The sequence below is a fragment of the Pantherophis guttatus genome, chromosome 1, assembly GCF_059756535.1.
Source record: "Pantherophis guttatus breed Tessera chromosome 1, ASM5975653v1, whole genome shotgun sequence".
Lineage (NCBI taxonomy): Eukaryota > Metazoa > Chordata > Lepidosauria > Squamata > Colubridae > Pantherophis > Pantherophis guttatus.
Window position 1 is genome coordinate 127,582,567 of NC_142063.1, and position 23,588 is coordinate 127,606,154.

A 23,588-nucleotide genomic window follows, 5' to 3' on the forward strand; every position below is an offset into this window, starting at 1 on the left:
CGGGGGGCTTATTATAGCACATGCGCTTGAAAGCCCAATTGGGCTTATTATCAGGACATGTCTTATTTTCGGGGAAACACGGTAGCTCTAAAAGAAGAATTGATGAAAGAAGATTATTAATCTTGTCCTGAGTCTCAGAAAATCATGTAATTGTAAGATTTTGATCTGGGCTGCAAAAATCCATTCAACCACTAGCTGGCAGAAACAGATGTTTCTGTACTGTATACTGCCATCTAATGGACATCTATATTAGTGCAGCCAAAATTTAGTAATCTGCAAGACAACAAAATGACACCTAATGGAAACATTCAGAGAAAGTAAAAAAAATTCTAAACCACAGGTAATTATGAACGAACCAGAAAAAAATAATTATATATAGGTATAAAAAGTATTGGAAAGCACATTTGAAGAGTAAAGTTGGAACGAAGTATTTGCTAAATACTTTTCTACAAGAATTATTTATGACTCCAACAGCACATTAATGCCTATTAAGTGCTAAAATAAACTTGAGGAGAGTGTGAAACAAATGAAAGCCAAAAGCAGAAAAATAGTTTAAAATTAACAGAGTCCAGAAACAAGTAAATGGAAGCATTTCATTTATTGGAAAAATGATAAAACGTGCTATGAACTATAAATATATACTTCAACATATAGAAATATGAGAAAACAAAATAATATACCAATAATACCAATAAAACATTAGTGTAAAAATCTATCTATCTATCTATCTATCTATCTATCTATCTATCTATCTATCTATCTATCTATCTATCCATCCATCCATCCATCCATCCATCCATCTCATACTGAATACTCTTTCCTCCTTCTATTTTCCCTACAACAAGTCTGTGAAGTTGTTGTGGGGGTGGGGGGAGAGAGAAAGAAAGACACTGGGCCAAAGTTGGTTGGCTTTCAAGCCTAAGGGAGGCCTAAGACTCACAGTCTCCTGGTTTCTAGGCCAGAACCTTCATCATTAAGTCAAACTGGCTCTTTAATAAATGCATTAATGAACAATAGCTGATATCCTTCTGTGATTTAATAGCAAAATATAAATTTCATACCCCCATGTTCTCATACATTCAGTTTAAGGAACTGCTTTGCAGATAATGATGTAACAAAAGGAAAACTCTAAAGGAAGAATTAAATTTTTAAATATGAAATTGTGAATCAGCAAAGAGACATTCTCATATACCAAAATATGAATATATTTTGTTCATTCAAAATATAATTTTGAATGAACAAAATTATTTTGTGTATGGAAAGTTAATTATTTCTATTGTCTATTGTATTATTTCTCAGTAATCTCACAGTGGTTAAATGAAATTGTACTTTCGTATCCTTGAAGTCAACAGGATTCAGATTCAGTTTAAAAGTAGTTTTAGGCAACTGTGAAATTCAATTAACTGGAATAATCTACGTATTATGACTAGGATAACAAATATATCCTTCCCTAAGTCTTAAAAGGACATTAATGTACTTACAAAACTGTGATCTAATTAAGTTCTCATATTCTGGGAAGTTTTTGTGTTTAAAGAGCATGAATGTACATTTAAGAGGAAATAATCTCAAATAAAACAGTTCTGCTATATGGATATGTTTAGATTGATATGTTTTCAGAAAGTATGGATCTAGAATGTAAGCAAAGAGAATGAGATATTTTAAATGTCTGAATCAATTAATTACTTACAAGATGTAGCAAATGACTCCTATGCTCCACATATCAGTAGCATAGCCAATAGGTTCATAATTTATAACTTCTGGAGCCACAAATTCTGGTGTTCCGAAGAGGACCTTCAGAGAACCTGCATTTTCTAAGTTAACAGAGAAGGTTAAAATGTTGTCTGTTCCATATAGTGTCTCTGAAGTTGCTCTCTGAAGTTAAGCAAATTCTCCCCAAGTTTCAGAATTAACATAGAAAAATAATTTTAAGGCAGTCTAGGTAGAATTCAAGGGCAATTAGGAACGTGAACCTTGGCTGACTATCCAAATTTATAACATTAATCCTCTACTGCTGAACAGCTTTATATGGAAACTGGAAAGTCAAGTAAAGATTCCTTCCCTCTTTCCCTGCCTGCCCTCCCCTCCCCTATACAAAATGCTTCTAATTCATTATATGTACTATTCCTGCACAGCATGACGAGTATGTATGTATAAATATATCTATCCACTCACCAATATACTATAATGAATGTGTATATGTTACAAATAAAAAAGCTACAGATCTTCAGATGTTGTACAAGTCCCATTGTCACTGGTATGGGCCATGTAGGCTGGATATGGAAATGGAAATAGAAATAAAAAAAATACTGGAAATACCTCCATCATTCAGTAATGATCTACAATTAGTCACAAGATTCTTATTTCAAAATACTGAATTTCTAAATATGTTAAATACAACCTATTACTGGGTGGGCACTTAATCTTGTGAAGTAACTAGCTGGGGAGAGCCAAAATGCTAGGTTCAAAAAGATGAAATTAAAAGATAATTTACTTTCTGATCAAAAATTTGTCCTGGAGCTGTTTATAATGTATATTCAGTGGAATCATAAATTTTGTTCCTTGATTATATTTGAGGTTACTGAACTGGATTGTGGAAACTGAGAAGTTAGCTGCATTAGTTTTCTAATGGCTTTAAATAAAGTTTGATGGTTAATGAGAAAAAGTTCAAAATCCTCTCTTCGTTATCATCCAGAGGAGCAGACTGAAAAAATGTCTGAAATTATTTGATTCAGCATTTTCTAACAAGCTACAGTAAGCCCAATTCTGTGATCAGGATAATAGAAAAAAGGACAAACGGGAGTTCTAGAAGCTTTATCAAATTAGTACTAGGCGGAATGAGAATTCTAGGAATTACAAGCCCAACATATCTGGGCCTACAGAGTTGACATCAACCTATCCACCCCAAACTGGGAAAGGCCAGATGATAGCACTTGTCTTGGAGTAGGAGAAAAGTAATCTGCATTCAATGAAGAATCAACGTGAGTGAGAAACTATCTGCCAGTGCTATATCTCCAGAAAATTTTGGGAGATAATAAATATAGTGAGACAATTTCTATAGGAAACAGCAAAGAACTGCATTGATTGAGATTCTAATCTATCCCCAATTAATTTCACACATATTAATTCTTTACCACAGTATGTTCCATCTTATTTCTTTACTAATCTCTGATTTTATACCTTTCTAAAAGCCTATTTCATGTTTTTGTTGAAACTCAGGTTGGCACAAGGTTTTGAGTTGAGCACACAAAAATTCAAAAGGATGAAATTAACAAGTAATTACCTTATAATCAAAAAGTAGTTTAGGGACTATTAATAAATTCAGTTCTAACTGGGATCATAAATTCTGCTTCCCTGATTCTGCTTAAAATTATGATTATTTGCCACAGATATTTATTTCAGCCTTTGAAATCTACACATCAAGCATTATTGTTTGGGGAATCAGTCAAAGCCTATCCATTGACTTCTCTCAAGCTCAAGAATTTATGATGTAATCATCTTCTGACTAATTATAGAAGAAATTGCATTCATCTGAAGGATCCACTGTAATGGCAAGCTATAATGCTAATTAAGTCATACAAAAAATGGGACAAGCCAATTTTCAATTAAATAGTGGTTCCAAGAACCAAAAGAGGTTACAATTACTATGCATTATAAAAATACATTGTGCCTGACAGTTTTTAAGATAACTTAGAGACTTTACCTAATCTTCGTGCAAGTCCAAAATCAATCAGCTTGATTCTTGTACCGATTTTGTTGACACACATAATATTTTCAGGTTTCAAGTCCAGATGAACAATGCCTTGTTTATGAATGAATTGTACACCTTCTGAGATCTGTTTCATGTATTTAATGCATTCCCTCTCTGTCAGTTCAAAGTCCTCATCAATTATTCTTTCAAAGAGCTCTCCTCCAGAAACACTAACAAAGAGAAAACAGACTGCATGGAAAACACATTCTTTACATGAAGGAAAGTCAGATCACCTAACTCTGATTATTCTGGAGGACTAAGATGGGATGGGGCATAGGAACAATGTAATGTATGTATGCACAAACATTCCTTTGTCCCAACATTCAACCCTTTGAACATCTCAACCTCTGTCAATGCAAGACAAAGTGACACTTTCTATTTTGAAGAATAATAGAGTTGGAAGTGACTTTGGAGGTCTTCTAGTCCAATCCCCTCCTCAGGCAAGAAACCCTATACCATTTCAGACAAATGCTGTCTAATCTCTTCTTTAAAATCTCCAGTATTGGAGCACCCACAACTTTGGAGGCAGGTTGTTCCATTGATTAATTTATTCTAACTGTCAGAAAATTTCTAGGTTCTAGGTTGGTTTTCTCCTTGATTAGTTTCCATCCACTGCTTCTTGTCTTGACTTAAGGTGCTTTGGAGAATAGGTTGGTTTTCTCTTCTTTCTGGTAGACCCTTAGATATTAGAACACATTGCAATAGTGAAAGACTACTGTGGTCTCTTCAGGTATTCATACTTCTAATGTTTAGATTTCATTTTGTTCATATTATCCAATATGATTTTAAATACATTTTTAAAAAAGAACATGCTTGGATAAAACTTGTAGAGAAAAGATACCAACAAACAACACATTAAAAATGAATTAAAACAGTAGAGCAAATTGTATACTTTGGGACTAGTATTGTATGTAACCACCTTAAGAAAAGGATCATGATTAAATGGATTATATGTGAGTACAAATGGTGAAAATATGCTTTATTAAATGGAAATGCTTTATTGCAAACCTATTCACATACACGCTGAGCCTCACTGATTTGATGTTTCACATATTTTTTTAAAAAATAAATACAGTTTTAACATTCTGGAACAAGAGCACAACAGGAAAACAGTTTTCCCAAAATTCAGAAACTGTTCATCGGTGCTGATAAAAAAGCTTCATTTTTAAATAATAGTCTCAAAAAATGTATAATCTGAATATATAAATTACGCATACATCACTCAGTATTTGATACACTTACAGATAAGAATCTTAATGAAACAGCACAACCAACATATTCACTGAACTGCTGGGATATAATTCTTGCCAAGTGTGTTTCATTCTATAGGATCAGTTATAGACATATAGTAATGTCATTTTAGTGGTTCTAAGTAAAAGGAATGATGTTAGACTTCTATTGAGACAGGAAAAACATTTTTCCCACATATGGTGTTGAATTTAAAACAAAACGGCAGCAGTGAAAACTGGTGGATCTGCAAATCACTTTTGCAAAATGAATTTTGTTTTTTGTTAATGAATCTAGCTAAGTACTGTTTACACTAAATTATTTATTTAATATTTATCACTCCTCTCTGTTTATAAAATATTCAAAGAAGCTGACAGCAATTGAACAAGGAATTTGGTAGTCAGCAATGTAAGACTTTGTATTGGTTATGCTTTAGGTAACAGAAGCAAAGACATTTTGGAGTCCTACTCTGAACTACTTGTGGCATTTGTGCTCCTGCCTGAACACAATTCAGAATTTAGTTGCATCAAGTGGTATCTGAAGAAAAACTATGAAGATTGGAGTAATAAGTGGACAAACTCAGATCATAAGAAAAGATGAAGACTCATTCGATCAAACAAAGGATGTGCTACAATGGATGGCAGAGAAAGCAATGATACTTAAGACAAGCTTCAGCAAATTAAGCAGATGAAAATGACTACTACAGATAATGGTTAAAGAAGATACTCAGCATTGCAAGCATTTAGAAACTGCTTTCAGATCCCCACAATAGAAATAGGTTCCGAGTTTGCAAAGATGAAAAAAAAATCATACTGCTAAACAGGAGATAGGAAGGTGGATCCCAGAAGATGCAGCTTTGTAAGACCGTGAAGAAACAAGATAATTGGTGACTGATTCTCCAAGAAAACAAACTTATAACGGTTAGAACAGTGATGAAATCCAATTTTTTTTACTACCGATTCTGTGGGCGTGGCTTGATGGGTGTGGTGTGGCTGAGTGGGTGTGGCAGGGGAAGGATACTGAAAAATCTCCATTCCCATCCCACTCCAGGGGAAGGATATTGCAAAATCTCCATTCCCACCCCACTCTGGGGCCAGCCAGAGGTGGTATTTGCCAGTTCTCCAAACTACTCAAAATTTCTGCTACCGGTTCTCTAGAACCTGTCAGAACCTGCTGGATTTCACCCTTGGGTTAAGTTTAAGTATCTGATCATGGATATGACAGGGTTAAGTTTAAGTATCTGATCATGGATATGACAGATAAATCTCAAAGAGTACTGATAGTTATCCCTTTCTGCTAGTCCAAATGCAGACAAGTGATGCTGCCAACAGTAGTTATAATTATAACATCACGGACTATGAAGATTTGAAGAGGTTTAGAACAATAGTACTCAAGTGATATTCTCATCCATTCTCTCTACCCAGATAACAGAGCCTTAAACAACCAATCAAGAGATAAACAGAAGATTTTTGGTTTCTTGGAACACAGACTGTGTTTTTGGATGATGATTACAGGCATGAAATGGTTGGTACATGACAAGTACCAGACCAATACTATTTGACTTAAGTATGACTTAAGTATTAAGTTTAACTAGGGAGACTTGAAACTGAATCCAGAAGGCTGAAGACTAAAACTCTGAAGAAAAATGATCAGGTACAGAACTGTGCAATACAGAAGGATGTTAGAGGGTTGCTTTAATGGGATCTATTAAATCCTTCAATTAAAAACAACCATTAGAAATTTTGGCTCATGAAAATCATGCTGTTTATTTCCCATGGTCTTGAATCACTAAACCAGTAAGGCAAATATGGCCTAATACTAATAACAGATCTAGTGGAATGATTCCTGCAATTACAATACGCCCACTCTTTGTTTAGCAACTTCTTCATTTAGCACACATTTGCAAATATTGCAACAATAAAAAAAATCATTATCTGATCAATATGCGCCTGACAAAAATGCATTCTAGAATGAGAGTAACACTGGCATAGTTGTATGAGAACTTAATTTGAATGAGACCGTAATAACCAATGATCTTTGCAGCATCCATCTCTCTCTCTCTCTCTCTCTCTCTCTCTCTCTCTCTCTCTCTCTCTCTCTCTCTCTTTCACTTAATGACTATTTTGCTCAATGATGATTGTTAAAACAGAGTTCGGTCACTAAATAAGGAGTGGATGCAAAGGAACTGAAGGATACTATTCGTTCAAAAGGACTGCAAAAACATTTTTCCAGGTTTCTGAACTCTTAAGATACTGTGTCATTATCACTTAGACCATAATGCTTTAAAAGTCAAAATAAAACCGGGGGATTTTCAGGCTTGGTACAGCTGGAATGTGCATGGAATTATTAGCATTCTTCTGTCCCCCAATTTCTAAAGCCAGAACATAATTCTTACATTAAAGGGGGGGGATGCATTAAAAACTTGCTAGATTCATATAATCTCAGATGACCTCAAATTATGATGGGATAAATCAAGCCTGAAATGCTATTTTAAGAGCTTTCATTTGCACGGCCGTTCTTTCTGCTTCTGGGAAATATTAGATTGAAATAAAAGATAAAACCGGAACATACAATTTAATGCAATTCATCCTCCACAGAAGTTGCCTCATTTTGTTCAGTGAATTTATTCCCCCATAAGCCTGCAAACCATGGAAGTGCTTATGTTGTAAAAACACCTTGGATTGGACAGCAATCACCATTTATCGGTATATTCAAAGGGAAATAATATTTAATTGTTTAAAAACAATGGACTCTTGTGTTTTGTAGAGCTGAACGAAATAATCTGAATTGCAAGATGTTACTTAAAGCAATTACTGCACTCAAAGCTGAGAAGACAGAGAGTGTGTGACTGTAGTGTTCCAATGTAATACAGCAGTTTACTATTACTATTACTCTGCTTTGGGACATAGGAAGAACATAAGGGGAAATATGTCATTTAAAAAAATAATAAACAAGTTCAGGCTTGTTAGGTAAGAAAATAAAGATTATAAAAACATCGACACTGGTATTATTCCTACTACAGCCAATTTTATACTTACAGTTCCAATACCATGACAATGTTAGCTTTCTCTTCAAAAGCATCTACCAACTGGACAAGTTTTGGATGGTGCAGACAGTTCATTATGCTGATCTCTAGTCTTATGTTTTCTTTATCCTTAGCTGAATACGCTTTAAAAAATTTTCCTGCCCAAACTTTTCCAGATTTTTTCTCAACAAGCCGGAAAACCTGTCCAAATTTCCCTCTGAAAAATATGGAAAAAAATCCCCCCAATGAAATGAAAATAACATAACACAGGAAAACATGCTTTCTGGATAACCTAGATTCTAGGGTTTAAGACAGCGCTGGCTGGGGGATTCTGGGAGTTGAAGTCCACCCATCTTCAAGCTTCCAAGGTTGAGAAACACTGGTTTAAGATGATTAATGTGATTCTTATGCTTGGCTGACAGGTACTTAGCCAGAACCAGCATGCTTGGATTCACAGGCACAGACATGAAAAGGCAAGAGTTATCGGAATGTGGAAACTGCCCTACAACAACTCTGATTTCTTTTTTTTGTACTTGCCTATATAGCACTTTTTTTTTCTACAGTGACTAGCAACAGCTCTCCACGCCCTTACAATACTTGATATCAGATATCTTAAAATTAGAACACCAAGTATTGAACTTGGAGTCCTTAATGTGCAAAGCAAGGCTTTTCTGTTAAGCAACACAGTAATTAATCCAGTAATAAAAGGATTGAAATGTAATTTGAATATGTAGGAAATTTCTCGATTACAAAAGATGTGGAGAAACAAGAGAAAAAGTCCTTTGCATCATTGAACATTCTGAGTAAACTAGAAGAGAGGAATCCTAAATAATTTCTTTGTGAACTTCTCTAGCATGATCTTGGAATCTAGCATCTTTGCCCTTCAACAGAGAATTGACCTTCCAGAAAGAATGGAGTTGCAAATCTGATAAAATGGATTAGACTTCAACAATAAGATGCATGTCAGAATGCGGATGGGTGCCCACCAAGGAAATCCATTTGGACCCGCTAAATCTTTACCTTTCTCTATGAATGATGAACAGTTTTTCACAATAACTGTTTATACATTCTCTTTAATTTAAGGGAAGAGAGATTGTAACTTTATTATGACAGTAGAATTACTCGTCTTAGGGAAGTATTTAAAAGTTTGCAGAGTACTTGGAGAGTTCTTGAGACTAAGAAAAAGAGCCAATGTCAGGGACCTGTTTCATCTTGTCATGTTTGTCACTGGGCTAAATCTGTTCCTGGAAAGTCAACCAGCTTGTTCCAGTCTGCGTCTTCCCCCTTCTGACATCAGGAATACATTATTGATCTTCCCTCTGTGCAAGGCTACACAAGCATTCCAGTAGTGGTGGATTTATTTAAAAAGATGGCTTATTTTATTCCTTGCAAGGGCCATTTATTGGATCTGGAAACAGTGCTTTTTAGATCATGTTTTTAGATACAGACCATGCTTTTAGGTACACGATTTAATCAATTGTGTGATCTCAGATTGTGGCTCTCAGTTTATATCTAAGTTTTGGGAGTTTTTTCCATCTATTTCTGTAGACATTTAAGAATCATTTGTCATCCTCAACCCATCCAGTCTTTAATGGGTTGATGGGAAGAATGAACCAAATATTAGAACAACACTTGAGGTGCTATCACCTTATCAACAGGAGAACTGGATTGAATTGTTACCTCAATTGCTTGTAATAATTGAGTGCATTTCTCCATAAATATATGTCTCTTTCAGGAAACCTACATCTAGGTAGCCAACCCAGTATACTCTGTGCAGCAGGAGAGTGCCATTTGATGCTGCATAGCAAGAGTTGTCCATAGGGTAGGTGAAAGGTTTGGGTAGGTGAAAGGTTTATGTAAAAAGTGGCAATCACACTGTCATTAGTGTGAACCAGTGGGTATATTCTCTGCTTCCCCAAAAGCTGAACTGTCACTGGCAGTTGCCAAAATGATCTTTTCTATATTTAGCTTCAGAACAGTTCCATAAAGTTAAACCAATTGATTGGTAAATGAGGAAGACACATTTAAAAAAAAATTCTTGTTGACATCTGGGAAATCTATGCCTTCTTACATCAAAACTGTAGCTTAAGTTTTTTAAAAAATAGTATCAATAAAATAAAATAACCCATACCTATATCTTTCACATCGTATTGAAAAATTGTCCATTTGGCAAAATGGAAACAAAATTTATGGCAGCAAGGTTGTAGAATCTGCCTGATTAAGAAGCTAATTACTGAAACAGATCAAGAAGTCCAATTTTATTGTTCCCAATTAACCGTAAAATTATCAGCATTTGATAAATGCAAATGTTAAGATGATAAACTCATTTGGTAGAAAATTATTTGAGTATGAATAAGAAATCAGATATACCTTAGAGACTCATTTAATATGCATTTAAAAAGCTATTGACAATAGATTTTTAATGAGACAATGTACTTTTTCAATAAAAGGGGGAAACATATTGTTATACTTACGATCCCAATCTTTCTTCAACATGGTAGAATTCTGAAACTTTTTGTTCTGTATTGATAGACACTGTCCGATAATCCATTTCTGTTTCTTTCGCTTCTACAATTTAGTACAAAAGTATTTAATTATAAAAAATTCCCTTATTACCATGAATCCCATATTTTGCAATAGTCAAGATCTTACCATCATCAGATCCTTCAGCTTCTTCTTCTTCTTTAGAGCCTAAAAAAAAAACCACATATATGTATATATATGCTTCTTAAGACTCATGATCCAGCTTGTCTACTTCCCTGTTCTTTATTTCATATGCCTTGTTGTGATTCCTTTCTGGAATAAGGCACCTATGCACACTGAACTCTTTCTAAAGTTTGGAGGTACACAATATTGTTGAACTGTGATCTGCCCAATGATCAATTCATGAACATTTTCATGGTTGCCAAGATGCTGGAAATACTGAAATGAAAAGTTCTAGCTCTTGATCATTTAATGGCAACACTTAACTCCTGGCTATTGTTGGCAATATAATTTGAATTCTTATTTGGGCACATCAGATTTGTAAGCTTGATCTTCTTTCTCCCAATATATGCTTTGCAAATAGGTTCCCAAACTGAGTTTTCCTTCTTCCTCATCTTATAAATATATGTTGTTTTACCAAAATAAAAAAAATATATATTAATGCAAGATATATTCTTTTCCACATATTATTCCTCCACTCCAAGCAGAAACATTAATATAGTGGTTTTACTAACAACATATTATTTGTTTACTTTTTTTAGAAGAAAACTTTTGGATTAACTTTCTATAAGCACTTTTGCACATGGTATTTGTTTTTAAAAATTTAGCTTCGTTATTGCAACTCTCATGCTATTTACAGTATATCTCTTAAGATACCATTTATGGGAAAGAGCTACAGCACAGTGATAGAATAGTGTCTGATTTGTATGCAGCGGGTTTCAGGTTAACAGTCACCAGTTAGAGAAAAATTCTGTTTGGGATAGTCAGAGCAGACAGTAATTATCTGATCTAGCTTAAGACAGTATCTTGTGGAACTACAGACCAAAAACAAGCTTTCCAAATTCTTTTATGAGGTTTATAAATGAATACTTGGTATTTATTTTACTAAATGTTATAAATATAAAATTGTCACTATCATGTAGAGCAGCGGTCATCAACTGGTGATCCATGGACCACTGGTGGTCTACAAGAAAATTTTGGTGGTCCGCAGAAAAATTATTTGCATTTTTTATATTGCACTAAATCAGGGGTCCTCAAACTACGGCCCGTGGGCCAGATACATGCAATGAACATTTGTGTTGCTGCAAAGAGTCTCCCTCTTCAGGTCTTTTTGTGTGGATCGGAGGGGGACAGAAATTCCGACTTGGGGTCTGTTTCAGCCTCCTAGTGCTGAAACAGCCTTTGGGCAAAGGCTGGAGGAAAGTGTTGCTAGTGGCAAAGAGCCGGAGGGCCTTGTTCCAGTGGGACAGCATCATGACCTGGAATTGGCTGACCATCTCACTGAGCCTCCAGGTGCTAATACCTGGCCTTGCACTCCCACAGGTCTTCCCTCTGCTTGGAAAGCCTATGCTCGTAGTCCTCAGTGAGGTGCTTCTACTGAGCCTCCTTCTCAGTCAGATCCAATTTGAACTGAGCTGTTTTGCCAACTCTTTCTCATGATGGCTGCTTAGCTCCAACAACTGCTTCCTGTTGGGGTCCTAAGGAGCCCAGACCAGCAGGCGAGGTGTGGCTGGGAGGGGCGAGTAGAGGCTGGTGAGGTGTCCCTCAACGTGAGTGACATCAAGTTGATCATGCCCACCCAGTCACATGCCCACCTAGCCACGCCCACCCAGCCTGTCATTAGGCAGATCATATTAGTGGTCTGTGGGATTTAAAATTATCAATTTAGTGGTCCCTGAGTTCCGAAAGGTTGGTGACCCCTGATGTAGAGGACACCTGAAGCCCCTCCACTGCTCCAAAACTTCTTTTATTGCCAGGTGTGATCAATCTTCATGCCATTTGCATATAGCTGGCAGTGTTCCTGGGGTCTTACTCTCACTTTTGAATGCAGGAACTAGTAAATGCTATGCAATCAGTATCTTCCCAATGTTCAAATGTTAATGTAATAAATTCTAAATAAAACTTGTATCTTCTATCTGAACATTTATTTTATTTCATTATTACGATTGTTGTGCTGAAGCAGAGCTATAATGCATGGCCTCCAAAGAAAGCTGGATTCAGATTAAACACATGCCTCAGGCTTGCATACAAAGTATAATCACATTTATTATATTTCCTTTTATAACTTAAAAAGTTCACAATGTTTTTTTCCACTGACAAAGGGGGGAAGTTGCAGCACAGAAGAATCTTTCCTCTATATGGACCGTTCTTTAAAACAGTTGTTTTCCATTGCTTTCTTTCTTGAAGGGAACACATTCTTGACAGTGTGATGATATAGTTTTTTTTTTTTTTTAATTTGATTTATATGCCGCCCTTCTCCAGAGACTCAGGGCGGCTTACAATGCGTTAAGCAATAGCCTTCATACTTTTGTATATTTATACAAAGTCAGCTTATTGCCCCCACAAACTGGGTCCTCATTTCACCTACCTTAGAAAGGATGGAAGGCTGAGTCAACCTTGAGCCTTGGAGAGATTCAAACCAGCAGTAATTGCAGGCAGCTGTGTTAATAACAGGGTGCTTAGACCACTGTACTATCAAGGCTCTTGATAGTAAGAAAGAATTTCAGTGAGATACCCTTAGTGAAATCCTGAGTGATCAAAAAGTGAAAAAACCCTACAAATATATAAACTACTGCAATGTTTTACTCTAAAATAATACTATGAACTCTTTTATTTGGACTCAAATCTATAAAGAGGGCATACAGAGTGTATCTTAAAAAGGAAAACGGACACTGAAACACATGATCCATTCTTTATGGGATGAATGTAAAAAAAATATATGGTGTGGTGTACCTTTTAAAAAATTTCTTTAAAAACAAAACAACTTGTTATTTCAAGTGTTTAAACCTGGATTTCTGGAACTCTTCAGATATGTTGGATTTTAATATTCAACCTTCAAATGGGGCTTTGCTGATTGGGATTTTTAGAAATTGCTATCCAAAACAGGTAAATTAATCTAAGATACTATTTGGGGGTTGTATTATCTTTATTCAGCAAGTTATACAGTATCAATCGTAAATGCATTTGGGTATGACTGAAATTTCTTGGAAAAGATGAAACCTGCACCAAAAGTTTCTTTTGCCAAAAGCATTTTATGGCCCAGGACTGACGTTTTCAATGTGCAATTGGTGAGGAACTTCATAATGAAATGACTGTTAGATCAGAAGTTTTTTCTTCATGTTTTCAATGATCCTTCCTCTTCATTGTTAATTTTTGTTTTGCTGCACATTTACAATGTAATCTTACATAGGTAACGGATTAAAGGAGCTACTGTAATCCTATGAACCAATCAAATGACACCAAGGTACCTAAAAGCTAGGTACCTGCAGTGGAATATAAACTCTGGAAATATTCCTTGTTCTGTTCACTTTAGGCAGTAAAATGTTTTTGGGTTTAAGAAGTTGTGTCATTTGTCACTAATTTTAATGAAACTTTCTCCTTTTAATACATGACGCTTTTTCCTCCAATGTTTGATGGTTTTATTCTAACTTTATCATATACTGACTAAGTAAGCAGGAGTATAATTTATAATAAACATACAAGCCAAAACATTTTGTGATTATTTGTCTCCTCTGCCCTGTGCTAGATTGTTTTCTAAATAAATAGTCTTTTAAAAAATAATCTGTTTTCCAGTTTTGGAGAGCCAGTCTTCATATACAGAATTACATTTTCAACTAAACTGCAATACCTTGGTCTCAAAAACAGCTATTATCTGTCAATTCATTGTTGATGTACATATAAGGAAATGGCACAGTCTGTACCACATCCTGGTCATGATAATCTAAAAATACTATACTGCAATTCATAAGTCTCCCTCCATCCCAAGATCACAAAACAGTCCTTTTTGATAGATGTCTATACCCCTTTCCCTTAATAACTTAAAATACTTTATGCTTATTATTTCAGTTACCATATAACAGACCTGCAAAGTAATTCAGAACATCATTTTAGAAATGGGAACTCAAGTTGCAAAGAAGAGTGGTTTGCTATTACAAAATGCCTTATGGCCAGCTGCTCCATAAAACTCTGTTTGTCTTCACCAAATAGTAAAGGGAAAACGATATAACCTACTACTTAAGTATGGTTTACTTGCACTAAGCTATCTAATAACTCATAGCCAGACTAATGTTTAAATGATGAATTACCAGGAAGAAAGTGATGAACTGAATTTTTGCACTCTAACAGCAAAGCTCCTTTACTTTGCTGAATTTAAAGTAGAAAGAAAGCAACAAAGATTGAACTATAATTCATACGACTAAAGCAAATGTATCTTTCCCAAGACAATAACACTCATTTCCAAGTACCGGTATTCATTATCAAACCAAAAACTTTGGATCTTGCAACTAAATGGATCATATTGAGATACAAATAGATAAAACCTCCGTTTTATAATTTTATTGGATTTAGAAGCTACACGACTCCCAAATTACTCTGGGCAGCTTACATCTCAAAAGCAAGAAATAATAAAATAAAGGGAAAAAACCAGGGGTGAAATCCAGCAGGTTCTGACAGGAGAACCGGTAGTGGAAATTTTGAGCAGTTCGGAGAACCGGCAAATACCACCTCTGGCTGGCCCCAGAATGAGGTGGGAATGGAGGTTTTGCAGTATCCTTCCCCTGCCACGCCCACCAAACTATGCCCACCAAGCCACACCACACCCACCAAGCCACGCCCACAGAACCGGTAGTAAAAAAATTTGGATTTCACTACTGGAAAAAACTTCATACTTCTGAAAAGAAACCCTACTTCATCAAAAAAGCCAAACCCAAACAGAGAGTTAACAACCATTCTAACCCCAAGCTGGGAACAAAGTCAGGTTTTCAAAAGAATTACAAATCAATTGTAGGGTGGGAGACATATGGGGGATGCTCTTCCAGAGGGCTTTCATGTGTGTTCACATAATCCACCCTCACTTCCTCATTTTGTGTAAATGAACTGAATGCACTTATAGCAACTAGCATTCCTGTGATTCAGAAATATTTCAAAGCATAATCCCTTGTGGTAGACTTACCTTCTTCTTTCTTTCCTACTTTTACTAGCTCAGATTCGTGACTTGGCTCGCTGATCCCATACACATTAGCAGCTCGCACCCTGAATTTGTACTCCCGGTCAGCTAGAAGATCTTTGACACTGTATGAAGTGCTGCGGCAAGTGGTGAGATCTGTCCATTTCTTGTCTACTGTGTCCCATATTTCCACACTGTAGGATTGCACTGCACTTCCACCGTCATACGAGGAGCCATACCATGAAAGGGTGAGGGAAGAACTCTGAATGTCAGATGCACAGGGAGTTCCTGCTGGAGGATCAGGCTTATCTGCAGATAGGGAAATGTATACGCAATGTGTATACAACAACAACAACAATAATTGTGTAGTTACAAAATATCACGACCTGGCCATCAAAAATACGCAATTATGGATGAAACGTGACAGTGATACTCATTGTCATCAGGGCACTTGGCACCACATCCAAGAATTTTACAAAGTACATCACAAAATCCTGCAATAACACCAGCAGAACTGCAAAAGCCTGTGCTACTTGGAACAACATACATTTTAAGAAGATACTTAGTCGATAACTAGGATGCTGGCAGCAACCCGTATCATCCATCAGAGCCAGTGTCAATGATATTTGTGATATATTATTAAATGTTCAGTTGACTGAGTTTCATGTTTAATGAATAAAAGTTTATAATAACATTAATAGTGGTGCAGTGGTTAGAGTGCAGTAGTGCAGGATATTTCTGCTGACTGCCAGCTGCCTGCAATTTGGCAGTTGAACTCTCACCAGGCTCAAGGTTGACTCAGCCTTCCATACTTCTGAGATAGGTACAATGAGGACCCAGATTGTTTGAAGCAATATGCTGACTCTGTAAACCTCTTAGAGAGGGCTGTAAAGCACTGTAAAGTGGTATAAAAGTCCAAATGCTATGCTATTGCTATTATTATTATTATTATTATTATTATTATTATTATTATTATTATTATTATTATTATTATTATTATTATTATTATTATTATTTATTTGTTACATTTATTTGCTGCCTATCTTGCTGTGGGGCTACTCTAGATGGCTTACAATAATAAAAAGGGAAAAAATGAAAGGAGTATGAACAGAATAGAATTAAAATAGAACCCTAAAATACAAAGTGAAAAAGGGAACACAACAAGAATACATTACTTTCTTATTTCTCATACAGAGGAATGGCTAAATTTGAAGTAAATTTTGAAAATTTTGTTTTTCTCAAGACAGCAAGTCACACTTTAAGACTTTACCTACACAGTGTGGGACACAAACCTGTTGTTAGATTTGAAGAGTCCTAGAGGGTTTCTGTAATCCTGCACTCATGATTTACTAAAATCATGGATTCAACAATGTTATTTGATACTCAACACTCCTTACTTTTCATTTATCATCCTTATTTAGAAGACAATAAGAGACAGAAGTGATTTGTCAGCAGGAGAGTCTTTGGTCATGCAATTATTATTCATCGTAGTAATTTATGCTACATGCCAGGATCAGGGGATCCTTTTTGGCCAAGATACTGAACTGATACAAATCAGCATATTAAGGTCTGTGTTTTATGTGGGGCTGTGCAACGCCTGATATTTGCATGCAATAAAATAATCTATGCTACATTAACACACGTTTACTAAATCTCACATTCACAACATGCACACATACAGTATATGGTTCTCTGTCACAGTGCAACACCCTAAAATGAAGGTAAGCATTTTCTTGTCCAGAGATAAAATAATCTTTCCCTCTTTCTTTGATGGCCGAACAGATATTAACACAATTAATACTATTAAAACCAATTCAGTGTATTGAAAATTAATGATTTGGTTCTATAGCAGGCCTTTCTTGAATTTGTTAATGCTTTCATAGACTCTTTAAATCCCTCTGAACAGCCCATTTATTTTCTAGAGTACAAATTTAAAAATGGTTTTAGGTAAGTGTTAGATGCAGTAGCCACAAATGATAGATAACATTTTGTACTGAATGCATTAATTGTATTTGGCTTCCTTCTTGCCAACTTTTAACCTCTTAAAAGTTGCAAGTATTTTACGGTTAAGAATTTTCTGTATAGACTATTTTTTTTTTTTTTTGGATTTGATTTATATGCCACCCTTCTCCGAAGACTCAGGGCGGCTTACAATGTGTTAAGCAATAGCCTTCATACTTTTGTATATTTTATACAAAGTCAGTTTATTGCCCCCACAATCTGAGTCTTCATTTTACCTACCTTAGAAAGGATGGAAGGCTGAGTCAACCTTGAGCCTGGTGAGATTTGAACTTGCAGTAATTGCAGGCAGCTGATGTTAATAACAGTGCTTTAGTCTGCTGCGCTACCAGAGCTCCTATTTAAGGCCCAGATACATTATTATCCTAGTTGCTTTCTGGCATTAAAATATATCCTTTTAAAAATGTTTTTTAATAAAAGCTAGCCATAATTTAAAATAAAAATTGAATTTCCAAGAGTGAAGATTAATGTTTGGAACCCAGCACAATATATAACTGTAAAACTAAATCAATTTAAAAGAAGCATAAATCTCCTGTTACTTGTATAGGTGCACTAACAGCAAAAGAGCAAACCATTTTCAGTCCTGAAGAATTAGGATGTTTTTCAAAGAACTAAATAAAATGCTTCCATACATCCATAAAATGTATTTTACAAAACAGTACAATCGTAAACATATTTACTAAGCTAATATATTTGTTATGTAACTTGGTTGCCCATTGATGAACCCATCACCTATTGTAATAATATAAGCTATAATTGCTGGGTCAAGGCTCATCTTTCCTTATGCTACATACTATAACAACAGACTATGAAACCATCATTCCCTAATTTATGGCCCATATTGGGAAAGTTGGACAAAGTCAATAAGGTGTGGATGCCATGGGGTAGGGTAAGCAAAGAGAATCCTAACAATGGCTACCACCAAAGGCAGTCTCCAGATTGAAATCACATGTTGAGAGAAACAAAGACAAGGTTTTACCTTCTTAATTTGCTTCCCAGAAGAACTGGTTGGCTGCTCTGGGAAAGCAAGATGCTGTATTTGCTGAATCATCAACTAGAACCATTGCAAAGCTCTATTTTTAATGAATGGACTTTAAATACCACTAACTTCAATGGAATCTGCTTTCAAGCATCTATATTTGGCTGCAGCTTTATGGCAAATGCTATTAATTGATATCAAAATTAATGGATTGTGTTCATGTTTATTCAGTAAGGAAGAAAAAAGATTGGATACATATAATAGAATAACAGAGTTTGAAGGGACCTTGGAGGTCTTCTAGTCCAACCCCCTGCCCAGAAGTGATATTTATGAATGGACTCTGTGTGTATTTATGAATGGACTCTGTGTGTATAAATGTTAAAGTTTTCTTAAGGCATGGAAGAAATCATTACAGCTGGAAATACTGCAGATAAATAGATTTATGATGTTTGATACAATTGTGTCACATTCATAGTGTAATGTTAGTGAAAACCCATTACTGGGCCTCTCCCTTGTGTTTTAAAAACAGGGATGTTTTGTTTCCTTCTTGGCAGGAACCGATTAGTTCCAGTAGTAGCATTCACAAGTGATGTTTAGGTTTTTATTTAAGAAGTTCTTTAGTGTTTAATCCTCAAGTATCAATAAGTTATTACTTTTCATCTTTTGTGCAGTATCAGCAGTATTAGAAAGCATTTGGAAAAGAAAAAATGCAGAGTAAATTTCTCTCTCCACAAATTTGTGTTTAATTTATCAGCATTATTAAGGCATAGAGTAGCCTGAAAAAGCACTTGATAAGGTGACTAAATTAGTGGATCAAGGAAATGCTGGTGATATAATACATTTAGACTTCAGTAAGGCATTTGGTAAAGTAAACCAAAGCCTTTTTCTTTATAAGATAGAACAATGTAGGATAGACAACCATCTGATGGATTTGCAGTTGGCTGAACAAACCAAAATTGACAGCATCTGGCTGTCAATGGAACTACATCTACATGGAGGGAAGCATGCCGTGGAGAACCTCAAGGTTCTATCTTAGGCCAAACATCTTTCAACATTCTCATAAATGACCTAGATAAGAGAAACAAAGGGGCGCTCATCAAATTTGCAAATTAAACCAAGCTGGGGGGAACTGCTAACACTCAAGATTCAAGATTCAGAAGACTCTTGACACACTTAAGCATTGGACCCTATCCAACAAGATACAATTCAGTGGTTCTGCACTTAGGTAGGAAAAACCAAAGGCACAGGTACAGAACAGGCAGTACCTGGCTCAACAGTAGTGCTTGTGAGAGTGATTTAGGAGTCTTGGTGGACCACCACTTAAATATGAATCAAGTGGCAAAAAAGCAAGTGCAGCCTTAGGTTGCATCAGCAACATTCCCTATTGATGTTGCTTGCCAGAAGGTGAGAAAAAGTGATCACATGACCCCAGAACAGTGCAACCATCATAATTATGAGACAATTGCCAAGCTTTTGAATTTGGATCACATGACCATGGGGGATGCTGCAACAGTCATCAGCATGAAAAATGGTTATAATCCACTTTTTTCAATGCTTCAAATGGTCACTGAATGAACTGTTGTAAATCAAAGACTTCCTGTACTTGTAATAGATGTGCAATATGTATATGGGTCACATTGTTTCTAAAAATGGACAGAAATATTTCTGTGTGTGCTGAAAATCTATACATTGAGTGACATATACCTGCACATAATTATTCTCAGGATTTGACAGCACAAGTCAAGGGTAGAATGTTACTGTTTTAGTTCCCTGCAACCAGGTCACCAATTACAGTGCTTTAATTTTTTCTCATGAGCAAGTAAGGACAAAATTAAAAGAACGTACATGGACATAACTGAAATAGGTATGTCTAAGCCCTTCCTTCTAAGGATCCTAATAGACATTCTGTCTATCCTATGAATGGTCAGTATTTACTAGACTCAGTTGCTTCCAGGAAAATGTAGAATTAGGTCTACAAGAATTCTACAGCCTTCCAAACTCTTAACTGGTTCATTGCCTTGCAAGTACAAGAGCTAGCTTTGCTATGCTATTACAGCCGGTGTGTTTTTGTTACTACTTATGCATTTATTTCTATTTATATCCCACATTTTTGCACATAGGAACACAATGTCCCATTATAGAAGCAGGGTGCACCCAGGCTACCTGAATAAAGCCCAGACAAACATGCTGTATTAATTCTAGTCTACTAAGCATTGGAAATATTTAAATGATTGCCAGTAATTTCAACAATTTAAAACAGACACCACGGCCTGGAAAGGTTAAGCAAACATTCACGCTGAACTTCACACTTAGGTGCTCAAATCATGCCAATCCTATGCTTCTTGTGTTTCATTTTTTAAAATAAGTATCCCCATGCTTTCACAATCTGCCATAGTTAATTTCCAGTGGTGGTCTCTGAGATACAGTCAGCGTATGAAACAGAAGGGACCAACAATTGAGCTTATCCAGCAGTTTTAAAGCTAGTCGTGTTTATTTGGTTCATTCCTATATTCATAAAGGGTGCAGTATGGCTTAACAAATATTTTATTTATTTATTTATTTATTTGTTTGTTTGTTTGTTTGTTTGTTTGTTTGTTTTATTTATAATTAAATTTATATACCACCTTACTCCCGAAGGACTCAGGGTGGTGAATAGCCAAAAAAGTAAAATATACATAATATACATAATACAAACGTTAAAAACCATTTAAAATACATTAAATACTTTGGCCAGATTTAAAACACCCCAATTATAAAACCAATTTAAAAGCAATTAAAAAGGGAGGTTAGGCCAGACCAGCCTGCTGGAATAGGAATGTTTTGAGAGCGAGCGGAAAGTGCTCAGATCCGGGATCTTCCGTATCTCCGGGGGGAGCTCGTTCCAGATGGCAGGTGCCCCCACAGAGAAGGCTCTCCCCCTGGGGGCCACCAGTCGACATTGTTTGACCGACGGCACTCTGAGAAGACCCTCTCTATGGGAGCGTACTGGTCGGTGAGAAGCTATTGGTGGCAAAAGGCGGTCTCGTAGGTACCGTGGTCCTAAGCCATGGATCGCTCTAAAGGTGGTAACAAGAACCTTGAAGCGCACCTGGAAGACTACTGGGAGCCAGTGCAGCTCGCACAGGAGGGGAGTCACATGGGAGTGCTACGTCGCTCCCATAACCACCCATGCAGCCGCATTCTGGACCAGTTGGAGCCTCCAGGTGCTCCTCAAGGGGAGCCCCATATAGAGAGCATTACAGTAGTCCAGGCGGGAAGTGACGAGGGCATGAGTGACCGTGCGTAACAAGTCCCGATCCAGAAAGGGACGCAACTGGCGGATCAGGCGAACCTGATAAACAGTCCTCCCGGCCACAGCCGTCAAATGCTCTTCTAAAGACAGGAGTGAGTCCAGGAGGACACCCAAGTAGGGCCTGGTAGCTCAGCAGACTGATAGCATTGTGATTAACACCAGCTGTCTGCAATTACTGTAAATTCGAATCTCACCAGGCTCAAGGTTGACTCAGCCTTCCATCCTTTCTAAGGTAGGTAAATTGAGGACCCAGTTTGTGGGGGCAATAAGCTGACTTTGTATAAATATACAAAAGTATGAAGACTATTGCTTAACGCATTGTAAGCCGCCCTGAGTCTCCGGAGAAGGGTGGCATATAAATCAAATTAAAAAAAAAAGTTGCGAGCCATCTCTGTGGGGGCCAACGACTCACCCCCAATAGTCAGTGATGGCACCAACTGACTATATCGGGATGTTGGAAACTACAGCCACTCGGTCTTGGATGGGTTGAGCCTGAGTCTGTTTCTCCCCACCCAGATCCGTACAGCCTCCAGGCACCGGGACATCACTTCAAGGGTGTCATTGGGGTGATCCGGGGTGGAAATGTACAGCTGAGTGTCATCAGCGTATTGATGGTACTTCACCCCGAAACAACGGATGATCTCACCCAGCAGCTTCACATAAATGTTGAACAGAAAGGGCGAGAGGACCAACCCTTGTGGCACCCCACATACAAGGGGCCTTGGGGTCGACCTCTGCCCCCTTGTCAACACAGACTGTGACCGGTCGGAGAGAAAGGAGAACCACCACAACACGGTGCCCCCCACCCCTAACTCTTCCAACCGGTGCAGCATGATACCATGATCGATGGTATCAAAAGCCGCTGAGAGGTCTAATAGGACCAGGACAGAGGAGCAACCCCTGTCCCGAGCCCTCCAGAGATCATCGACCAATGCGACCAATGCTGTCTCCGTGCTGTACCCAGGCCTGAAGCCCGACTGGAACGGATCTAGATAAGCCGATTCATCCAGGTACTGAGGAAGCTGTCACGCACCACACTCTCAACAACCTTCGCAACAAAGCGAAGGTTGGAGACTGGACGATAATTAGCCAACACTGCCGGGTCCAGGGAAGGCTTCTTGAGGAGGGGCCTCACCACCGCTTCCTTCAAGGCGGCGGGGAAGACACCCTCACTCAAGGAAGCATTTATAATCCCCTGGAGCCAGCCTCGCATAACCTCCCGGGAGGCCAGCACCAACCAGGAGGGACATGGGTCCAATAAACATGTGGCTGTGCTCAGTCTATTCACGTGTCCACGTCTTCGGGAGTCACGGAATCAAACTCTTCCCAGGTAATATTCTCAAGACCTGCCTCCATCATCCCCCCTGAATCTACCCAGTCAGAGTCCAGGTGTTGCCGAATCTGAGCGATTTTGTCATACAGATACTGTACAAAGTCCTCGGCTCTACCCTCTACCCTCTACCCCAAACATGCAGGAGTACAATTATGAATGCATCTTATCACTGAAATCTTGAATCACATCAGGAAGAAGAATAAGCTTCAAAGCTTTCTCTTCAATATGCTGGCTTTCAGGTGTTGATATTACAACATGCTGTGGCACATGACTGTTATTGCAAAACTGGTATATTTAACTTTATTAAAACTAGTTCA

At 37.1% G+C, this 23,588-nt stretch overlaps 1 protein-coding gene across 11 annotated transcripts in view; it reads right to left on the reverse strand.

Moving 5' to 3' along the window:
- Positions 1–23,588, reverse strand: part of MYLK (myosin light chain kinase) — a 196,261-nt gene that overhangs the window by 13,844 nt on the left and 158,829 nt on the right. For all 11 annotated transcript variants that reach the window (XM_034422935.3, XM_034422911.3, XM_034422923.3 and 8 more), the window contains 6 exons: positions 15,655–15,957; positions 10,653–10,691; positions 10,475–10,568; positions 8,014–8,217; positions 3,701–3,918; positions 1,688–1,811 (listed from right to left, as the gene is read on the reverse strand). In XM_034422935.3, the coding sequence (XP_034278826.2) occupies positions 1,688–1,811; positions 3,701–3,918; positions 8,014–8,217; positions 10,475–10,568; positions 10,653–10,691; positions 15,655–15,957 (982 nt within the window). The remainder of the gene's footprint in view (positions 1–1,687; positions 1,812–3,700; positions 3,919–8,013; positions 8,218–10,474; positions 10,569–10,652; positions 10,692–15,654; positions 15,958–23,588) is intronic.